Below are 15,282 nucleotides of genomic sequence, written 5' to 3'. Positions count from 1 at the left end.
TGTAGACTTTCTTTAAAAAGAATTTTTTTTTGAATGTTTATTTTTGAGAGAGACCCCATGCAAGCAGGGGAGGGGCAGAGAGAGAGGGAGGCACAGAATCTGAAGCAGGCTCCAGGCTCTGAGCTGTCAGCACAGAGCCTGACGTGGAGCTCGAACTCAGGAACCATGAGATCTCAGGTCACACCTGAGCCGAAGTCAGATGCTTAACCTACTGAGCCACCCAGGCGCCCCTGTAGCCTTTCTTTAAAGTGGTTATCTGCAGGGTTTTAAGGGGTTTTTGCTTTTAGCCCTCAGATGAATTGTACAACTGTCCATGAGAGCTCAGCTTTATTTTAGATCTTTGAAACCTACTTCCTCTCTCAAAGTCAAACTCAACACAACTGGCTCTACTCTTGCTCATGATTCTTTATTGATCAAAGTAATATTTTTAGACTGTATTGTGAAAGGCAGCTTTATGACTTCCGAATGCTCCCAAACCTTTGTGTTTTTCAGGAGACAGCTATGTCCATTCAGAAACAGAGAACAAAATTTTAAGTCGGAATCCTCATATTTTGCCACATGGGTCAAAGGACTGTACCGAAAAGACAGCGTGGTCTCCTCCCGGCATTCCTCTAGACAGCCCTTCAGGGGTCCTTCAGCAACCCCAAGAAACCTGAGGATGTGCGTACGACTGGTCACGCTCCCACTTCAAGCCAGTACCTGCACAAAACAGGCCTGGGGATGGACTGTGTGAAGGACATTCATTCAAATCAGAGAGAATCGTTATTTATTTTTTGTAGTAGTAATGTCATATGAATGTATCTTAAATTGTGTGCCCTTTTTTATTATTTATGCCTTAACAATTCCTATTCCTCCCTCCCCCTCAGTAGGAAACCTAGTTTTGCGTAGTTTTCAATCATCTGAGAGCAGTGGTATCATTCCATGTTTCCGAGAACCGCAGTGACCGGAAGAGCTCCTCCTGCAAGGATCCAGCCTCTTGGCCCATACGGCTTGAGAGGTAACTGATCTGGCTGTTCGAAGTTTTCAGATGGAAAGCTGGCTTTTGATACTATGTTTATTATTATTGAGAACATTTGAAATCACCCTCAGCTGTCACCTAGTGTTTATAATAGCAGGTCTCTTTTGAATTTTAGGAGTGCCTTCCACAGAAGTGATAGGGGACCTGTTGACTGTCTGCACATGGGCACAAATTATGTTCCGTTTTCTAGACACTAGTCACAAAGTGTCATGAACATGGTTTGAGGTTAAGGTCTGTGGGGTTATTGCATTTTGCAGAGAGGGAACCAGGGCCAGAGAGAAAAATGAATGTCCTCAGGTCCCACTACCTTAAAATTGGATTGGTTTATAAAATCATCACCGTGGGGCTCTTTTGGACTGTTCTGAGAGTAGGAACAACATAAGTTTAAAGTGGCGACTTGAAAAGAAAGACCCACATTGTGCTCCCGGTGTCATGCCACCCGAAAATTATTATTTTCCAGCTTCCAACATGGGCAATGCTTGGAAGACGTGAATGTCAGAAAAGATTTAACTTGGAGGGAAAGGGGTATGGTCTGAAATTTCCTGACTTTTTTCAGAATGTCGTCATTGTAAACAGGCACCTGAAGCTTCGGTTTAGCAGAGCTCATAAATCACAGTTACTGCTCCCTCTGAGTGACGAGGACATTTGCAGCTGCCTTTGGAAGGCTTTTCTTCTCCACATCTAAAAAAAAGAAACAAAAGCTCACAAAAAAACACTACTACTATTTAATAGCTATTTTAATAGCTTTTGAGTCAAGCTTTAATGGATCACTGCTTATTTTTGGATTGTGCATCCCTTGGGGGGAGAAAAAAACAAAATGATTCTCTTTATGTAGAGTCAAACAGTTTCAGCATAAATGAAAAAAGCTTCTTTCCCAAAAATTGCAGTGAAATAGACTAGAATACTATGTTAATCAACTGTTTATGTAAATGCATCAATATTCCCTTACATATGTCTATATATTTTATAAATAGAGCTGTTAGCGAAATAACGCTGTTTGAGCTGGGTCACTATGCGAGAATGTCTTCGAATGGAATGTAGTGAATATAATTTCAGGGTCCGGTATTAGGGGTGCTGTAGAATCAAATTCTGCATTCCAGATGTCCATACCTATAGTGTGCTGGATTTATGCTTCATGTGGTGTAGATACAATTGGCTTTGGAGGGGGATATCTGCATCCCTTCTGTGATTAGCAAAGGACGGAGTCCTAGTGCACAGAATATGAAAACATGCCCTGTGTTTGCCAACCAACTCACAGCCATGCGGTCACAAAGGGAGTATGAGAAAACTGGGAGTAAATGTTCGTAGGCAGTCATTTTGATTCAGGAAACAGAGGTATATTAGCATGAGCCTTAGGTCATAAACTGCTTTTAAAGATTGAGTTTGAATATGGGATTTGTCCACCCGGTAGAGGAGACAACTTTTACCTTTAGGGCAAACTCATTGTGGACTGCTTTATTTATATTATTAGTAACGCTGTTTTAAGTGTTATCCCTTTTATTGTATTTTATTTATAAAAAAAATGCCTTTATATATTGAGACATAAATATAAATATATAAATATATATATATATATATATACAGTTGCCTTACTGTTCAGGAGTTCTGCATTCTCCCTGACCTTGAGTTATTCTGAACTTGTATGACCTGCACAGTCAACCAGCAACCGTCCTGCCTGCTGTCGGCTTCCCCGGGAAGTCCGAGGACATAGCACAGGGTGGGAGATGGCCCTAGCATTTGTGGAGTAGCTGCGGTGGACCAGGCACCGTGCTCAGTGCTGGCCTCTGCTATCTCGTTAACCCTCACAGCAAATCTGCAACATAGCCAGTCACCCACCACAGAGCCTGAACTTTAGCCCAATTTATCTGGAGCCGTAATCTGGGCTCCTTCCATTTTTTTCCATACCGCTTTCCAAAAGCATGTGGTTCCCTCTTTCGATGGAACCGGTCCAGTTCCGTATGCTCTCCTCCCCTGCCGCATGGTGCCTTCGATGCCCTGACCCCACAGCCTGAGAAGCTGTGCTCGGTCCTGCAGGGGCAGAGCTGCGTGCTCTGGGTCTTTCCAGAGTCCCTGTTTCTCCCCAGGACACCCCTCACCTCTTCCTACACCCTCCCCCCGCTCCGCCCCGCCAGGGAATGTGATCTTCCCTCGGCTTAGTGAGCATCTCACTGGTCAGGCCTCTTCATGTGCCTTCTCGTCTTAGAATTCTCTGTGGTTCTTTGTTTTAGCATCAAACTTCCCCCGCTCCTGTCGTATCGGTTCACTATCTCCTTTTTTCCCATCACGTACCGATAGTCTGGTGATGGGTGCCGTACAGGATGTAAGCGAAATTGCAGTGTTTTCAGCCTTTTGAAGTGGTCTTTTAGGAAAGCATTTCTGGGTTGTGTTTATGTTGAGTGAGTCTGTGAACACCAATACGTCTGTATCAGGCCGACCGTGCCGCAACGATCATTCCAGATACAGTACTGCAAAGAGCTTAATTTCAGAACTGAATTCCACCTGTGTTGCCCTTTTACAGCAATGACTTTGAGATGCATGTCTTTGTATCATATTGAAAAGTGTGTTTTTATTTTCCTCCAAGTTGTAATATTCTGTTTGGAACTGTACATATTTTAAGTGATGTAGCTTTGACAGGTTTTATCTGGTTGATACGACTTTATATTAAAAAGGGAACACTGCTTTCCTGTAGAGTAGCACGTGAAAATGGGGATCCTGAGATACTCCCTGTTTGTATAAAGCTGCTTATAGCTTGTGATGGGGGTGGGTGGGTGTATGTCTTACTCTGAAATTCTTTGGAACCTCCATCCCGGTCCTCCCCTGAAAATCCCTGTGCGCGCCCCAGAGCCAAGCGAGTTAATCCCTCCTGTTCTGACCGAAGAGATCCAGGCCCTGAAGGAACAGGATCTAGGACAACAAGAGTTTTATGGGGAGGCTGGGAAAATGCCTGAGCCAAAGAGCTGTGTGGAAGGAGGCAGACCGCCTGCGGGGGTTGGGGGGGGAAACTCAGTATCTCTTTGGAAGGAAGACAGGAGGGAGGGAGAGGAACGCGGGGAGGAGAGTGGTCTGTGTGTACCATTAACTTGGAGCTACATTGGTGTGAACTCCTGGGTAGACAGCTCGCCTCCTCAAGGCGCAGCCCTAACAAGTCAAAGTGTCTGGGCTGTGGTGACCAGAGAGCCAAGAGGGTCTTTGGCATGGGGTGGGGCCTTGTTCTGGTTTATTCCCCATGTTGAAATAAGCCTTCTTTAAACCTTAGCTCCAGTCCTGAGAGCCTTGAGAGAACTTGAAATCCCTTTTCTAATAAAGTCTAAGTCTGTGAGAACCTGAGAAGCAACTTAAGTTTCTGTCCGTCTCCTGTCTCCTTCCAGGCGCCACTTTCCTTATTCCTGGCAAGATCATCCCTTGGCTCTCTTGCTGTTTCTTCTCATCCGAGTCCCCTGCGGAGGCAGCTCTGACTCCTGACTCTTGTAGCCCAGTTGAACAAGCATTCGTTTGTGTTTCCCCCAGATTTCAGACACACGCACACGCACGCTGGAGCCAGTGAGTCATGCTGGCAGCTGACAGGGTACGACTCTGGAAGGTCCCCCGTCAGCCAGCATCCCCCGGGCCTGGTGGCAAGAAGCCGCATCTGGAATACCTCTGCTCTGTCGTGTCGGCACAGACTCCCGGAGTCTAGCGACTGTGTGTCCCTGTGACCACTGCAGACTCCGCGACACTCCTGCACCAAAGGTCGGAGACGGACAAAGACCCTGGCATTGGCACGTGGTTCCACTACCCCTCTGATTAAGCTGGTCCCATAACCGAAGTTTGCGTTCCTGGGGGAGGAATTCGAGATCTGGAAAGTAAGGAACTCCCAGAAGGGCACCTTCCTTGCCACAGTTGAATGAAGGCGACACACGCCTGCCTACAGGTCTTGCTTCCCATCTCCTAGCTTCCCGCCAGTAGGGGAACCCGGCTGAAGCTGGGGCCGGCCTCTCCCTGTGGGAGTTGCAACTGAAATAAGCCTCCACCGGTGAGAGCATCACGTACGATTTATTTAGCAGTTTCTCGGTTCACAGGCTTCGTGCGCCAGCAGCTGGCTTGCTCGGCAGAGCGCCAGGCACCGTCCCCAGAACCATCCTTCTCCCCGGCCCTCGGACACCCGCCTGGTCTCTTCTCCAGTTGTGGGTCTTCCTCATCCTTCCACCTCCGGGTTCCACAAGCTGGGCCAGGACTCCTCTTGGAAGCAAGTCCTCCAGAGGCACGGCAGCCTTGTCCTGGTTGTGAAGGCTGGGTGTTGAAGGGGGTGGGGCAGCTGGGGTCTTCGCTTTCTTGGCTCTAGGGCCGACTACACGGAGGGATCTTTCCACTCCCACCTGTCCCCGTGTGTATTTGCACCTAACTCTTGGGGCCTCATGGGGTTGCAGTCACAGTGATGGTGACGTTAACTGGAGCATCCGTGGCTTCTTGCACAGGCTCCACACCTGGGGTGGCGGGTGGGGGTTCAATGCCTACCAAGGACAGACACAAGCAGAGGAGACCGATGCCTCGGGGGCATCCCCGCCTGTTCGCAGGACAAGAGACTGAGCCTCATGCATGAGACTCAGGACTGCTGTCCTTACACATGAGTGGTCCTGGGGACGGAAGCATGCTTACCTGCCTGTTCCTCAAGGCCTTCCCTCGACTCCCTGTATTGATGACTTTGCTCCCTGAGGGTGAAGTGCGAGAGTGAAGTCAGTGACAGCCTCGGTTCCCCAGCCTTCCTTTCCAATTAGAGGAAAATCCCAACACACAACCGCCCCCCACCGAAGGACGAGGGTTCTACACTCACATGGGAACAAGCAACCGACCAAGGCCTGTAGGAAGAAAAGAAGAAGGGGTGTTAACTTGAGCAATCCACCACAGGTCCCTGGAGAGTAGCCCTCCCTTCCTTCCTAGGCCCTGTATTAGAGACTCGGGAGCATAGATGGGGATGGCCTCAGATGGCTGGGGTTGGGGGTTGGAGCCCGGATGAACCGCTAGCATTGAGGAGAAGTTACAGTTAAGGAAGAGCCTAGACTCTTTGCCCAGGGGAAGTCTGCGTCTCTCCTTGGATAGGTCTAGACCTGGCCACCTATGGACTCAAGCAACCCCGCCCTTCAGCCTTCCACTCACAGGGGACGGTCCCCGGGTGCCGGGCAGCATACTGGAACACCAGTAGAGAGGCCACCGTTGCCACCACCACTCCTGTGCCCGCTGCACCCAGCACTGCAGGATAGGCGCTGAAGGGTGGATCCGCTGGGAGGGGAGAGTGCTGGTTACATGGCTTTGGTGCCACTACTGAAACGTGACAGTGGCTTAGGGGGCGGCATGCAGGCAATGCCCTGCGGTGAGCAATCAAGAGCAAGACTTGACCCAGAGAATCTGTGAGTCAGGCCTTTCCCAAGGAAAGAGGTGCTCTGCCTGCTTTCGAGTCCCCAGCCAAGTCCCCCATTTGTGGCACTGAAGGCCACAGGCCAGTTATCTTGGAGCTTGGGGCCGAAGGGAAGGACACCAGGAAAAAAGGGAGTTTCCGGGAGGGAGACAGAGCAGCAGGAAGCTGAGAGCCCACCTGTGCCCCGGGAGGTGAGACTGAGGCACAGAGTTGGGCCCCTACCCTTCTCGAATCACCGGCATCCTGTGCCTCCCCCTTCCCTATTTCTCCGGATTCAAGCTGAGCTGTGGCTCCTACCCCTAGGCCCGGGGCCTCCGGAGCCTCCCAGGGAGGGACGGGAAAGACAGCCGTGACTACCGCAGGGGAGGGTGGAGAAGAGGAAAGAGACCAGGAGACAGGACTTCAAGTGGAGGGAGGCGGAGGAAAGGAGCAGGGGAGGCCCCGCGAGGAGGAAAATGAAGCGGGGCTCGGTTTGGTAGAGAAAAGGTGAGTCCCTCCATGGCCCTAGCCCCGGCACCTGGTATCTTCACCTCAGAGGGATGTCCAGCCGTGTGGTGATTCAGAGCCAGGACGCGGAAGGCGTAACGGACACCTGGGTCCAGGCCCCCCAGCCTCCGGCCCCTGCTCTCTGGCTCAATGTCACTGGCTGCTGTCTCCCAAGCCCCAGCTCCTGGGCTCGGGACACTGGCCCTCCGCTGCACCAGGAAGCCCGTCAGGTTCCCAGGGCCTCGGACGGCCCACTGCAGCTGCACCTCCCTCCGGTGTCTCCCGTATGTCAGGCGGCTGATGGTGACGTTGGGAGGAGCTGGGTATCCTGGGGGTGAGGGCGGGGACACATACGGCACCTGCACACCTATAACCACGTATGTCGGTGTGCTTGTGCCCCCAGATTGATTCCAATGTTGTTGAGAGAGAGCCAGGAGGGCGGCACCACACTGAGGTCTGTAGACCTGATCAGTCCTGTGTAGTTTCAGTCTATGGTGCCCTAGTGTCGTCACCTACAAACTGAGGACGTTATTCTGATAGCATGGAGTGCTGCTGGCCTTTATTCAAGAGTGCATCAGGTTCATCAGGTTCACGTTCACATAAGCCCGTCTGGGTTTGCGCTTTTGAGGGCCTGTCTGTGCCTGAGGAGTTAACGGGTCTAAATTTTGGAGCCAAGGGGGCACCTGGGTGGCTCAGTCGGTTGGGCGTCCGACGTCGGCTCAGGTCTGGATCTCGCGATTCGTGAGTTCAAGCCCCACGTCAGGCTCTGTGCTGACAGCTCAGAGCCTAGAGCCTCCTTCAGATTCTGTCTCCCTCTCTTTCTGCCCCTCCCCCGCTCTCTCTCTCTCTCTCTCTCTCAAAAATGAACATTAAATTTTTTTTTTTTTTTAATTTTGGAGCAGAGGATTCCTGCATCTTTCCACCTGCAGGGTTACGGCTGGAGGTTTCCCCATGCCCCTCGCCACGCAAACACCCACTACCGCTCACTCACTCAGGACCTCCAACAGGACGCTCCGACTGCTGTTCCCTAAGGCGTTGCGAGCCACGCACTGGTAGGCGCCCCTGTGGCGTGCTGGGTCAGCGTCCCGGATGCTAAGGTGGAGCTGGGCCCCCTCAGGGTGCAGCATGAATCCAGAAGGGCCAGCTTCCACTTGCTGTCTCTGGGGTCCCAGCCAGAGGAGCTGGACAGGTGGCGTGCCCCCCAGGAGGGCACACCCCAGCCAGGCCTCTCCCCCTTCCAGCACGGACACCTGGGGCTTAGCCACTGCCACCTGTGGGGCTTCTGCAGGGACAGAGAGGGTAAGGCTGGAAGGTGTCCCCCGTGCCTGGGCTAGTGGGAAGGCTTGGGGGTAGCCCAGCAGTGGAGGGGATAGGGAGGGGAAACAGAGGAGAGATGGGGCCAGTGGAGTTGGCAGTGGAGCTTGTCTTGGGCCAGTCTGCTGCCTCTTCTAGGATCTCGTTCTATGCCAGAGTCCTACCACAATCTGCTTCCAGATTTCTTGACAATAGCAGTGTGCCTTCAGGCCCCAACTCTAGTCTCAGCTCCTATAGGTGGGGCCCCTGCCTTATTCACCCCTGTGTTAACCAGCTCCCTCCTAGTACCTGGCATGGGGCCTCCTAATACCTCCCTAAATAGCCCACCAGCTCCCACCCCCAGGGCATTGGGCTGGGCCCAGAGCAGATGCTTTTTATGGACTGAGTCCTAAAGACCCAGAGTTTCAGGTGTCAGTGAATCTCCTAGGATAGAATTTCCAACCCCAAGACTGAGTAATAAGGGAGGGAAATATTCCCAGATGAGGGCCTTCTGAGAGCCCAGGGAGGCTGTCACCAAACCCCTGGAGACCAAGATGTAAATCATTTTGTGCGAACTGCTATATGTGACTGTGTGTTTTCTCACATTTTTCACTTCAGTATTTAACTCTTTTTCGCGGAGTTGGCAATAAAAAGGACTGGCAGGGCCAGATGAGGACAGAGAAGGAAACCAGGCCAAAACAAATAGAAGCAGTGAGAGAGGAAGAGAGAGACCTCTGACACCTGAAACACTAATGCAAGGCAGGAATATAATCAGGCACCTCTCATGCAAATTGATGCAAATGAGGGAGGCAGAATCCCTCAGGCAAATGAAGGAGACAGACTCCCTCATGCAAATTGATGCAAATGAGGGAGACAGAATTCCCTCACCGGCTAGACAGGGTGCTGCCCAATAGCGGTAGCCCCTGGTCACACGGGACTGTTGCACACTTTAAAGGGGGCCAGACCACACTGAGATGGGTTGTAAGTAAATACGCTGGATTTTGAGGACAGTAGAATAAGATACCTCATTCATAATTGTTTATTATTAAACATCGAAGTAATACGTTGGATATATTGAGTTCCATAAAATGTTTCTCTTATTTCTTTGTACTTTTTTTAAATGTAAAATTTTAAATTATATATACGGCTCACCTATTTTTATTGGGCAACACAGACCCAGACCAAACCCCCTGACTTTATGGATCGAAACAACTTGAGTTCTGGGAGGTGAGGTGACTCAGTCTCCTGACTCACTTTGCATTCCAGCGCAGACACCCCGCCCCCCCCCCCCCAGAGGCCCTCATCACGATTCCAAAGGGCTGCTCTCCCACCTCAGCCCCAGAACCAAGCCACCAGCCCCTACTCACCCAGCAGGAGCCGGCAGTGGGGGTCAGGGACCCTGAGTGGGTGACTGCCCCTGCAGGTGAACTCTCGGCCAGCCAGATCGTCCTGGGTACGCAGGAGGTGGATGGCCAGTGAGGGGCTAGTGGTGCCCAGGGGTTGCTGCTGTCCATCCAGCCAGCTCAGCATGGCACGGGGCTCGCCTCCAGGCCACTCACAGCTCAGCATGATGAACTGGTCTCCAACTGTGGCTGTGGTCCAGCAGGTGGGGCTCCGGAGGGGTTCCCCTGGATAGGGAATAATGGCTCAGCCTGGCCCTACAGGAGGAGGAAGGGCTTGGTAGGCTACCCCACCCCACCCCTCCTTCCTTCATTTATTGCTCACTCACTCATTCCTCCATTGACTCAGTAACTCGTTCATTCATTCATCATTATTGGGAGTTGGCCATGTACCAGAGAAATAGTGAGAACAGACACCAAGCAAACAATGACAATATAATTTGATGAATGCTAGAGTACAGGTAGAAAGACAAACTTTGTGGGGCTTTAGGGAGAGGCACTTTGAAGATAGGATGGCATCTGAACTTGGTCTTGGGGGGTGGGTAAAAATCTCCAAAGCGGAGAGAAAGCTAAAGGCACATTTCAAGGCCAACATGCAATAGGGCAGTAGAAGTATAGTGTAAGGTCAATGACAGCCTGCTGACCCTGGAGGCTGGGAGACAGGAAGGCGTCACAGGGCTCCAAGCCCAAACTGCAGAGGACAGGGCAGTGTGGCTGGACACCCGGCTGGAGTGGAGAGGAGGTTGGAAGGGAGAGTCAGAGCTGAGTGCTGCCTACCTCCTTGCTACATGGCAAGTCTTGGAGTTTGCGATCTGGAGCCGCATCCCAGGTCCCAGGGCTCCTCTAAGGCTCTCCCCTGGCTCCCACCCACACCTCTGCCTGGAACATCTGAGCCCTGCTGTGTCCTATGTCCACTCACACAGCGTGATCCTGCAGAGGGCGGGCAGCGCCAGGGCTGGGTGCTCGCCGGCACAGGTGAAAACGCCGCCGTTAGGGAGCTGGGTGGTGCCACGACTCCAGGTGACATTGCTGAGAGCAGCAGGGCCAGTTCCCTGGGGCCCTTCCCACTGCAGCCGGGCAGCTGGAAGCCCCCCCTGCCAGGCGCAGACCAAGGTCACAGCCCCAAGGGTGGGAAGCGCAGAACAGGAGGGCTGCCCCTCAGGGGGATCTGGGCGGAGAAGTGGGTGAGGATGGGGCTGGACAGACTCCGCCGCCAGGGCACCGTGGCCCCCGGGCCCAGTTTAGAGGCCTGGAGGCCACAGGGTCAAGGGTAGGAGAAGGAGCGAGAAGTGGGTGGGAGGGAAACGACTCGATTTCTCCGAGGGGCTGGAGAGCAAAGAGCTGAGCTCTCAGGTCAGGGGCAGGAGCTGACGGGGTGAGCGGGAGTTCAGAGCCCCTGAGGAATCCCAGAGGCCCGTGGAAGCCCCCAGAGGGGAAGTTTCCCCATTGCCTCTTCTTTGCCACTGGGTGCTTTGCCTCACAGTCATTTCTCTACCCTTCTCTGTGCCTCAGTTCAGTCCCCAAGGCCGTGGGAAGAATCACTTGGGGATGAGGTCGACATAGGGTCAGGAGCTTCCTCTCTCCCTGTCCCTTCCCATAGCTTTCTCAGCCTGTCCCCCTGCTCTCCACCTCCTGACTCCCACACCTCCCTCCCCTACAACGTCTACACCGCTTTCCACAGGGCGCCTGGAGTCTGCCAGAACACAGGGCTGTGGTGGTCCTGGCTTTGAGCGGCCCCTTCCCCCACACTCACAGTAGATGGTGAGCCTGACGGTGGTCTTGCTGTGGGTGTCCAGGCGGCTGTTGTGGGCCAGGCAGGTGTACAGGCCTGTGTGGGCGCGGCTGGCGCTGGCGATGGCGTAGGCGGGCCCCACTTGGACCTGAGTGTGGTCGCGGAGCCACACGTAGTGACAAGGGGGGTTGGATGCAGCCCGGCAGCTCAGGGTCACCTCTTCCCCCTCGCCGGCCCAGAAACCCTCCTCGGTCAAGCCCAGTGGCTCCACCGTGATCACAGGATTGTCTGGACCATCTGGGGGGCAAGGAAGACTCGTCACATCGCTCCAGTCTTCATTCCCTGACTCACTCATGTAATCGTCACCGAACTCACCAAAAAGCTCGTACTATGGACCTACTATATCAACCACTGGGCTAGGCCCCCGAGGAGCTCAGAGTCTGCGGGCCATAGGCACAGTCCAGGGTAGGTGTTCAGGGTCCGTGGAGGCAATCACCCTAGGCTGTGGGAGGCTTCCCTGAGGGACTGAGTTTGGGGTATGACAAGAGTTGGCTAGGCAGGAGGGGGGTGCCAACCTTCCCAGTTTGCCCAGGATGGAGGGGCTTCTTGGGACTGGGACCGTTGGCCTTTGACTTGGTCCAACTTGGACCAACTCGGACCAACTTGCTGCCTTCTCTCCCTATTGTGTCCCTCCTCCCTGTTTCCTCAGGGTTTAGTTGGTCCCGAGAGACCTTCAGCTTTAGCCCAGAGGCAGGCTCTGTGGGCCATCCCCTTTACCGTAAATATGCGTAAAATTGTGACTCTGAACGTATGCCCATTTTCCTGGGAAGAGGGGCCCGTGAGCTTGAAAAGGTTAAAACCCCTGTCCTAGACCTGTATTTTGTACCAGTGGGCCCAGTGTCCTGATGTTCTTGCCTCCTGGCCCTCCTGGTGGCCCTGAGGTGTGGCAGGAGGCAGAGTGCAGAGTGCAGACCACGTGCCCCCCCACCCCCACCGATCTGACTCACAGACGACATCAAGGAAGTTTCCATCACTGCTCAGCCGGTTGACGGCGTTGCGGGCACTGCACGCGTACCAGCCCAGGTGCGTCCTGTTGACTGGGTCCAGCTGAAGCAGTTGCCCTGTGACCTCCACCAGGTCCTCCTCAGGGCCTCGAGGTGCCTGATGTCTCCAGGCAAAAGTCACAGGCTCTGTGCCCTCCCGTACCGCACATGTGGCCACCACGGAGGTCCCCTCCACTGGGGATGGGTCACTCAGTCTCACCTGAGGCTTTGATACGGGCACTGGCCAGGGGAAGGAGAGGCCTCGTGTTTGTTATCGCAGACCCAGGCCATGCCCGGCTGTGTCTCACGGCTCAGCCCTTGCTGGCTGGGGGTTGGCCTGCCCATGGGGCCCTGACCATCCCTTTCCTAGGACCCCAGGTTTTCTCGCCCCCCCCCCCCCGGAGGTGTACAGGCCTGTGTGGGCGCGGCTGGCGCTGGCGATGGCGTAGGCGGGCCCCACTTGGACCTGAGTGTGGTCGCGGAGCCACACGTAGTGACAAGGGGGGTTGGATGCAGCCCGGCAGCTCAGGGTCACCTCTTCCCCCTCACCGGCCCCCTCACCGGTGGAACCTGGGCCCAGCCCAATGCAATGAGAAGCACATGCAAATAGAGGCTAAACGCAGAGCAACCCAGGTCACCCGTCCCAGTAGGCTCCTCACCCAGCACGGCCAGAGTGAGGTAGGAGTAGGTGGTGCGGAGCTGGCCACCGGCCGCGTGCAGGGCCTGGCACAGGAAGTGGCCACGGGCGCCCTCCCGCAGCTCCTGAAGCACCAGGCTGCTGTTCCAAAGACTCACGGCCCCCAGCGCGGAGGCCCCGGCCTCCACCTTGGACTCTGCTCCGTTGGTGACAGCCACAGGTCGGGGAATCAGCGAGCCCAGGGGAGTGAAGCTCCAGAACACCACCAGGGGGGCGGGCCCAGAGCCACAGGCCAGCTCCACGGAGCCGCCCCGCACTCCTTGAATGGCTGTGGCCTCCTCGTCAGGGGCTCTGCGTGTCAAGTGGGGCTGCCCTACGGACAGAGTGGCAACTCAGGACATCTGGGCTGTGCTGCGCTCTCCTTCCTCCCCTCCTCGGGCCCTTCCGCCTTCTCCTCCTTGGAGTTGGTGGGGAAGCGACAGTGTCTGAGGGAGCTTTGGAGTTTCCTGTCTGGCCGTGCCAGAGCAGGCAGCCTGGGGGAGTCCTTGCCTGAGATCAGGGAACAGACTGGAGCTGAGGTTCCCATCCCCAGGTGCCGGCAGACCACTGTGGAAGACTGATAAAAATACATATTCCTGGGCCTCATCTCAGACCACCGGCTCAGAATCCCCAGGCATCAGGGCCCAGGAATCTGTATTTTTAACAAACATCTAGAAGTCAGCCTGATGATCAGCCCGAGATGGGAGATCTACACGGCCACTGGTAATCGAGGCTGCGGGGGTCTCTGTGTAAAGATTCCAGGGGGATTCCAGACCCACTACGGCAAAGGGAAGATGACCCCAGCCTGCCATCAGCCCATCCAGCACGTATGCATCCACTGCTAATTACAGAGTACCTGCTCTGTACCAGGCACCAGGGTTACAAGGACAGATGAGCCGCCCCAACCCGGTTCTCGTGGATCTTTCAGTCTATCGGGGAGTCTGACATTAAACAGCCATCACAGAGTAAGGCTGTCAACGGGTGTTTTTTTTCTGCTCAGGACCTAGTACGGAGCCCCAACATCTGCCTGAGGACCAAGTTCTCCTGTCTCCTGTGGCCAAATAATGATACTGGCCTGGGCTTTGGCACGTGTGGATGATGATAGCACCTCAGAAGACAAGCAAGGCACAGAATATCTGCTGACCTTGACTGTAACGATAATAGCATCCCCTGAGACTCTGAAGCACGAAATCACGGTCTTAAACCACATGGCAGGTGGTAGAGCTGGGATTGGAGCCTGGCTCCCAATCTCAGACTCTTTCCACAGCTGCCAACTTCTCCAGCCAGAAGAGAAGACAGGCACGGAGCTGGAGGGAAGGGATCAAGGGCCAAATTCTGCTCTTCACTTGAGCAAGAAGCAAAACAACCCAGAAACTGGTTCTTCCCAACCCTGTGGACACTGCTGTGGCCCCAGCTACCAGCATCTCTCACCTAGCCTATCTCCAGATGCTCTCAGCTCCCAGGAAACCATCTGTCTTGAAGGGAATGTTTGGGGGGGGGCGGTGTGCCTGGGTGGCTCAGTCAGTTAAGCGTCTGGCTCAGGTCACGGTCTCGTGGTCTGTGAGTCCAAGACTCGCATCTGGCTCTCTGCTGACAGCTCAGAGCCTGGAGCCTGCTTTGGATCCTGTGACTCCCCCTCTCTCTGCCCCTCCCAGCTCATGATCTGTCTCTCTCAAAAATAAACAAACATTTAAAAAATTAAAAAATAGAGTGGGGGGCGAGGGGAACGTTTGGAAGCCCAGATCTGGCCATGTTGCTCCATGCTTACAACCCAACAGTGGCCCTCAGGATAACCCCAGGCTTCTGAAGGTGTTCCGGCCCTGCCTCCCCCACTCCTGGCACATAGCGGTCGCTCAGGGAGAGCTGGTTAAGGCCCAGCAGATGAACAAAGTGGATGGACTTGGCAGAATGGCCACAAAAGTATAAAAGGGGGATCCCACCCAAAGAAGAAAAGGAAGAAGTAACAGGATGTGAGGGGGAAATGGGCCCCCGTGAGGGGTGGTCCGAGTATCACTCACCCGAGACCCCTCGATGCAGAAGGCAGAGGGGTGTCAGCAGCAGGAGACTGAGCGGTTTGTGCAGAGCCCTCTGACGCACCATGGTCTCATCTCCCTGGGTGGCTGTCCACGTGGGGCTCCTGCCTGACTCTCGGGAGATCCCTCTCCAGAGCAAAGCCCAGCCCTGGAAGGATTGGGGGTCTGGCTCGGGTGGCCAACCTCAGCCTTCCGACACCACCATCCCG

General features: G+C 54.2%; 2 protein-coding genes across 7 annotated transcripts in view; one reads left to right on the top strand and one right to left on the bottom strand.

Moving 5' to 3' along the window:
* Positions 1-4,352, top strand: part of CDON (cell adhesion associated, oncogene regulated) — a 105,650-nt gene extending 101,298 nt beyond the window's left edge. For all 6 annotated transcript variants that reach the window (XM_045038508.1, XM_045038509.1, XM_006936782.5 and 3 more), the window contains one exon: positions 493-4,352. In XM_045038508.1, the coding sequence (XP_044894443.1) occupies positions 493-656 (164 nt within the window). In that variant the 3' untranslated portion in view covers positions 657-4,352. The remainder of the gene's footprint in view (positions 1-492) is intronic.
* A 1,058-nt stretch (positions 4,353-5,410) lies between these two features.
* VSIG10L2 (V-set and immunoglobulin domain containing 10 like 2) lies at positions 5,411-15,224 on the bottom strand. The gene is made up of 12 exons (XM_045038510.1): positions 15,059-15,224; positions 13,024-13,374; positions 12,329-12,604; positions 11,343-11,618; positions 10,509-10,757; positions 9,557-9,817; positions 7,888-8,178; positions 6,928-7,224; positions 6,152-6,274; positions 5,829-5,853; positions 5,654-5,706; positions 5,411-5,508 (listed from the first exon to the last, which is right to left on the bottom strand). Exons 1-12 carry the CDS (start codon positions 15,138-15,140, stop codon positions 5,411-5,413), a joined length of 2,382 nt encoding a protein of 793 aa, XP_044894445.1. The 5' UTR covers positions 15,141-15,224.
* Between the last annotated feature and the right edge of the window lie 58 nt (positions 15,225-15,282).

The sequence above is a fragment of the Felis catus genome, chromosome D1 (assembly GCF_018350175.1).
Source record: "Felis catus isolate Fca126 chromosome D1, F.catus_Fca126_mat1.0, whole genome shotgun sequence".
Classification (NCBI taxonomy): domain Eukaryota; kingdom Metazoa; phylum Chordata; class Mammalia; order Carnivora; family Felidae; genus Felis; species Felis catus.
This window is presented reverse-complemented; position numbering and strand designations above follow the sequence as displayed.

What these genes read in the sequence shown, in the direction of transcription:
- VSIG10L2 (XM_045038510.1), bottom strand. Translation starts at nt 15,140, where the DNA reads ATGGTGCGTCAGAGGGCTCTGCACAAACCGCTCAGTCTCCTGCTGCTG. An exon ending in TCTGCATCGAGGGGTCTCGG is followed by an intron (nt 13,375 to 15,058) that starts GTGAGTGATACT and finishes CTCTGTCCGTAG; the next exon opens with GGCAGCCCCACTTGACACGC. An exon ending in GGTCGGTTGCTTGTTCCCAT is followed by an intron (nt 5,707 to 5,828) that starts GTGAGTGTAGAA and finishes CTTCACCCTCAG; the next exon opens with GGAGCAAAGTCATCAATACA.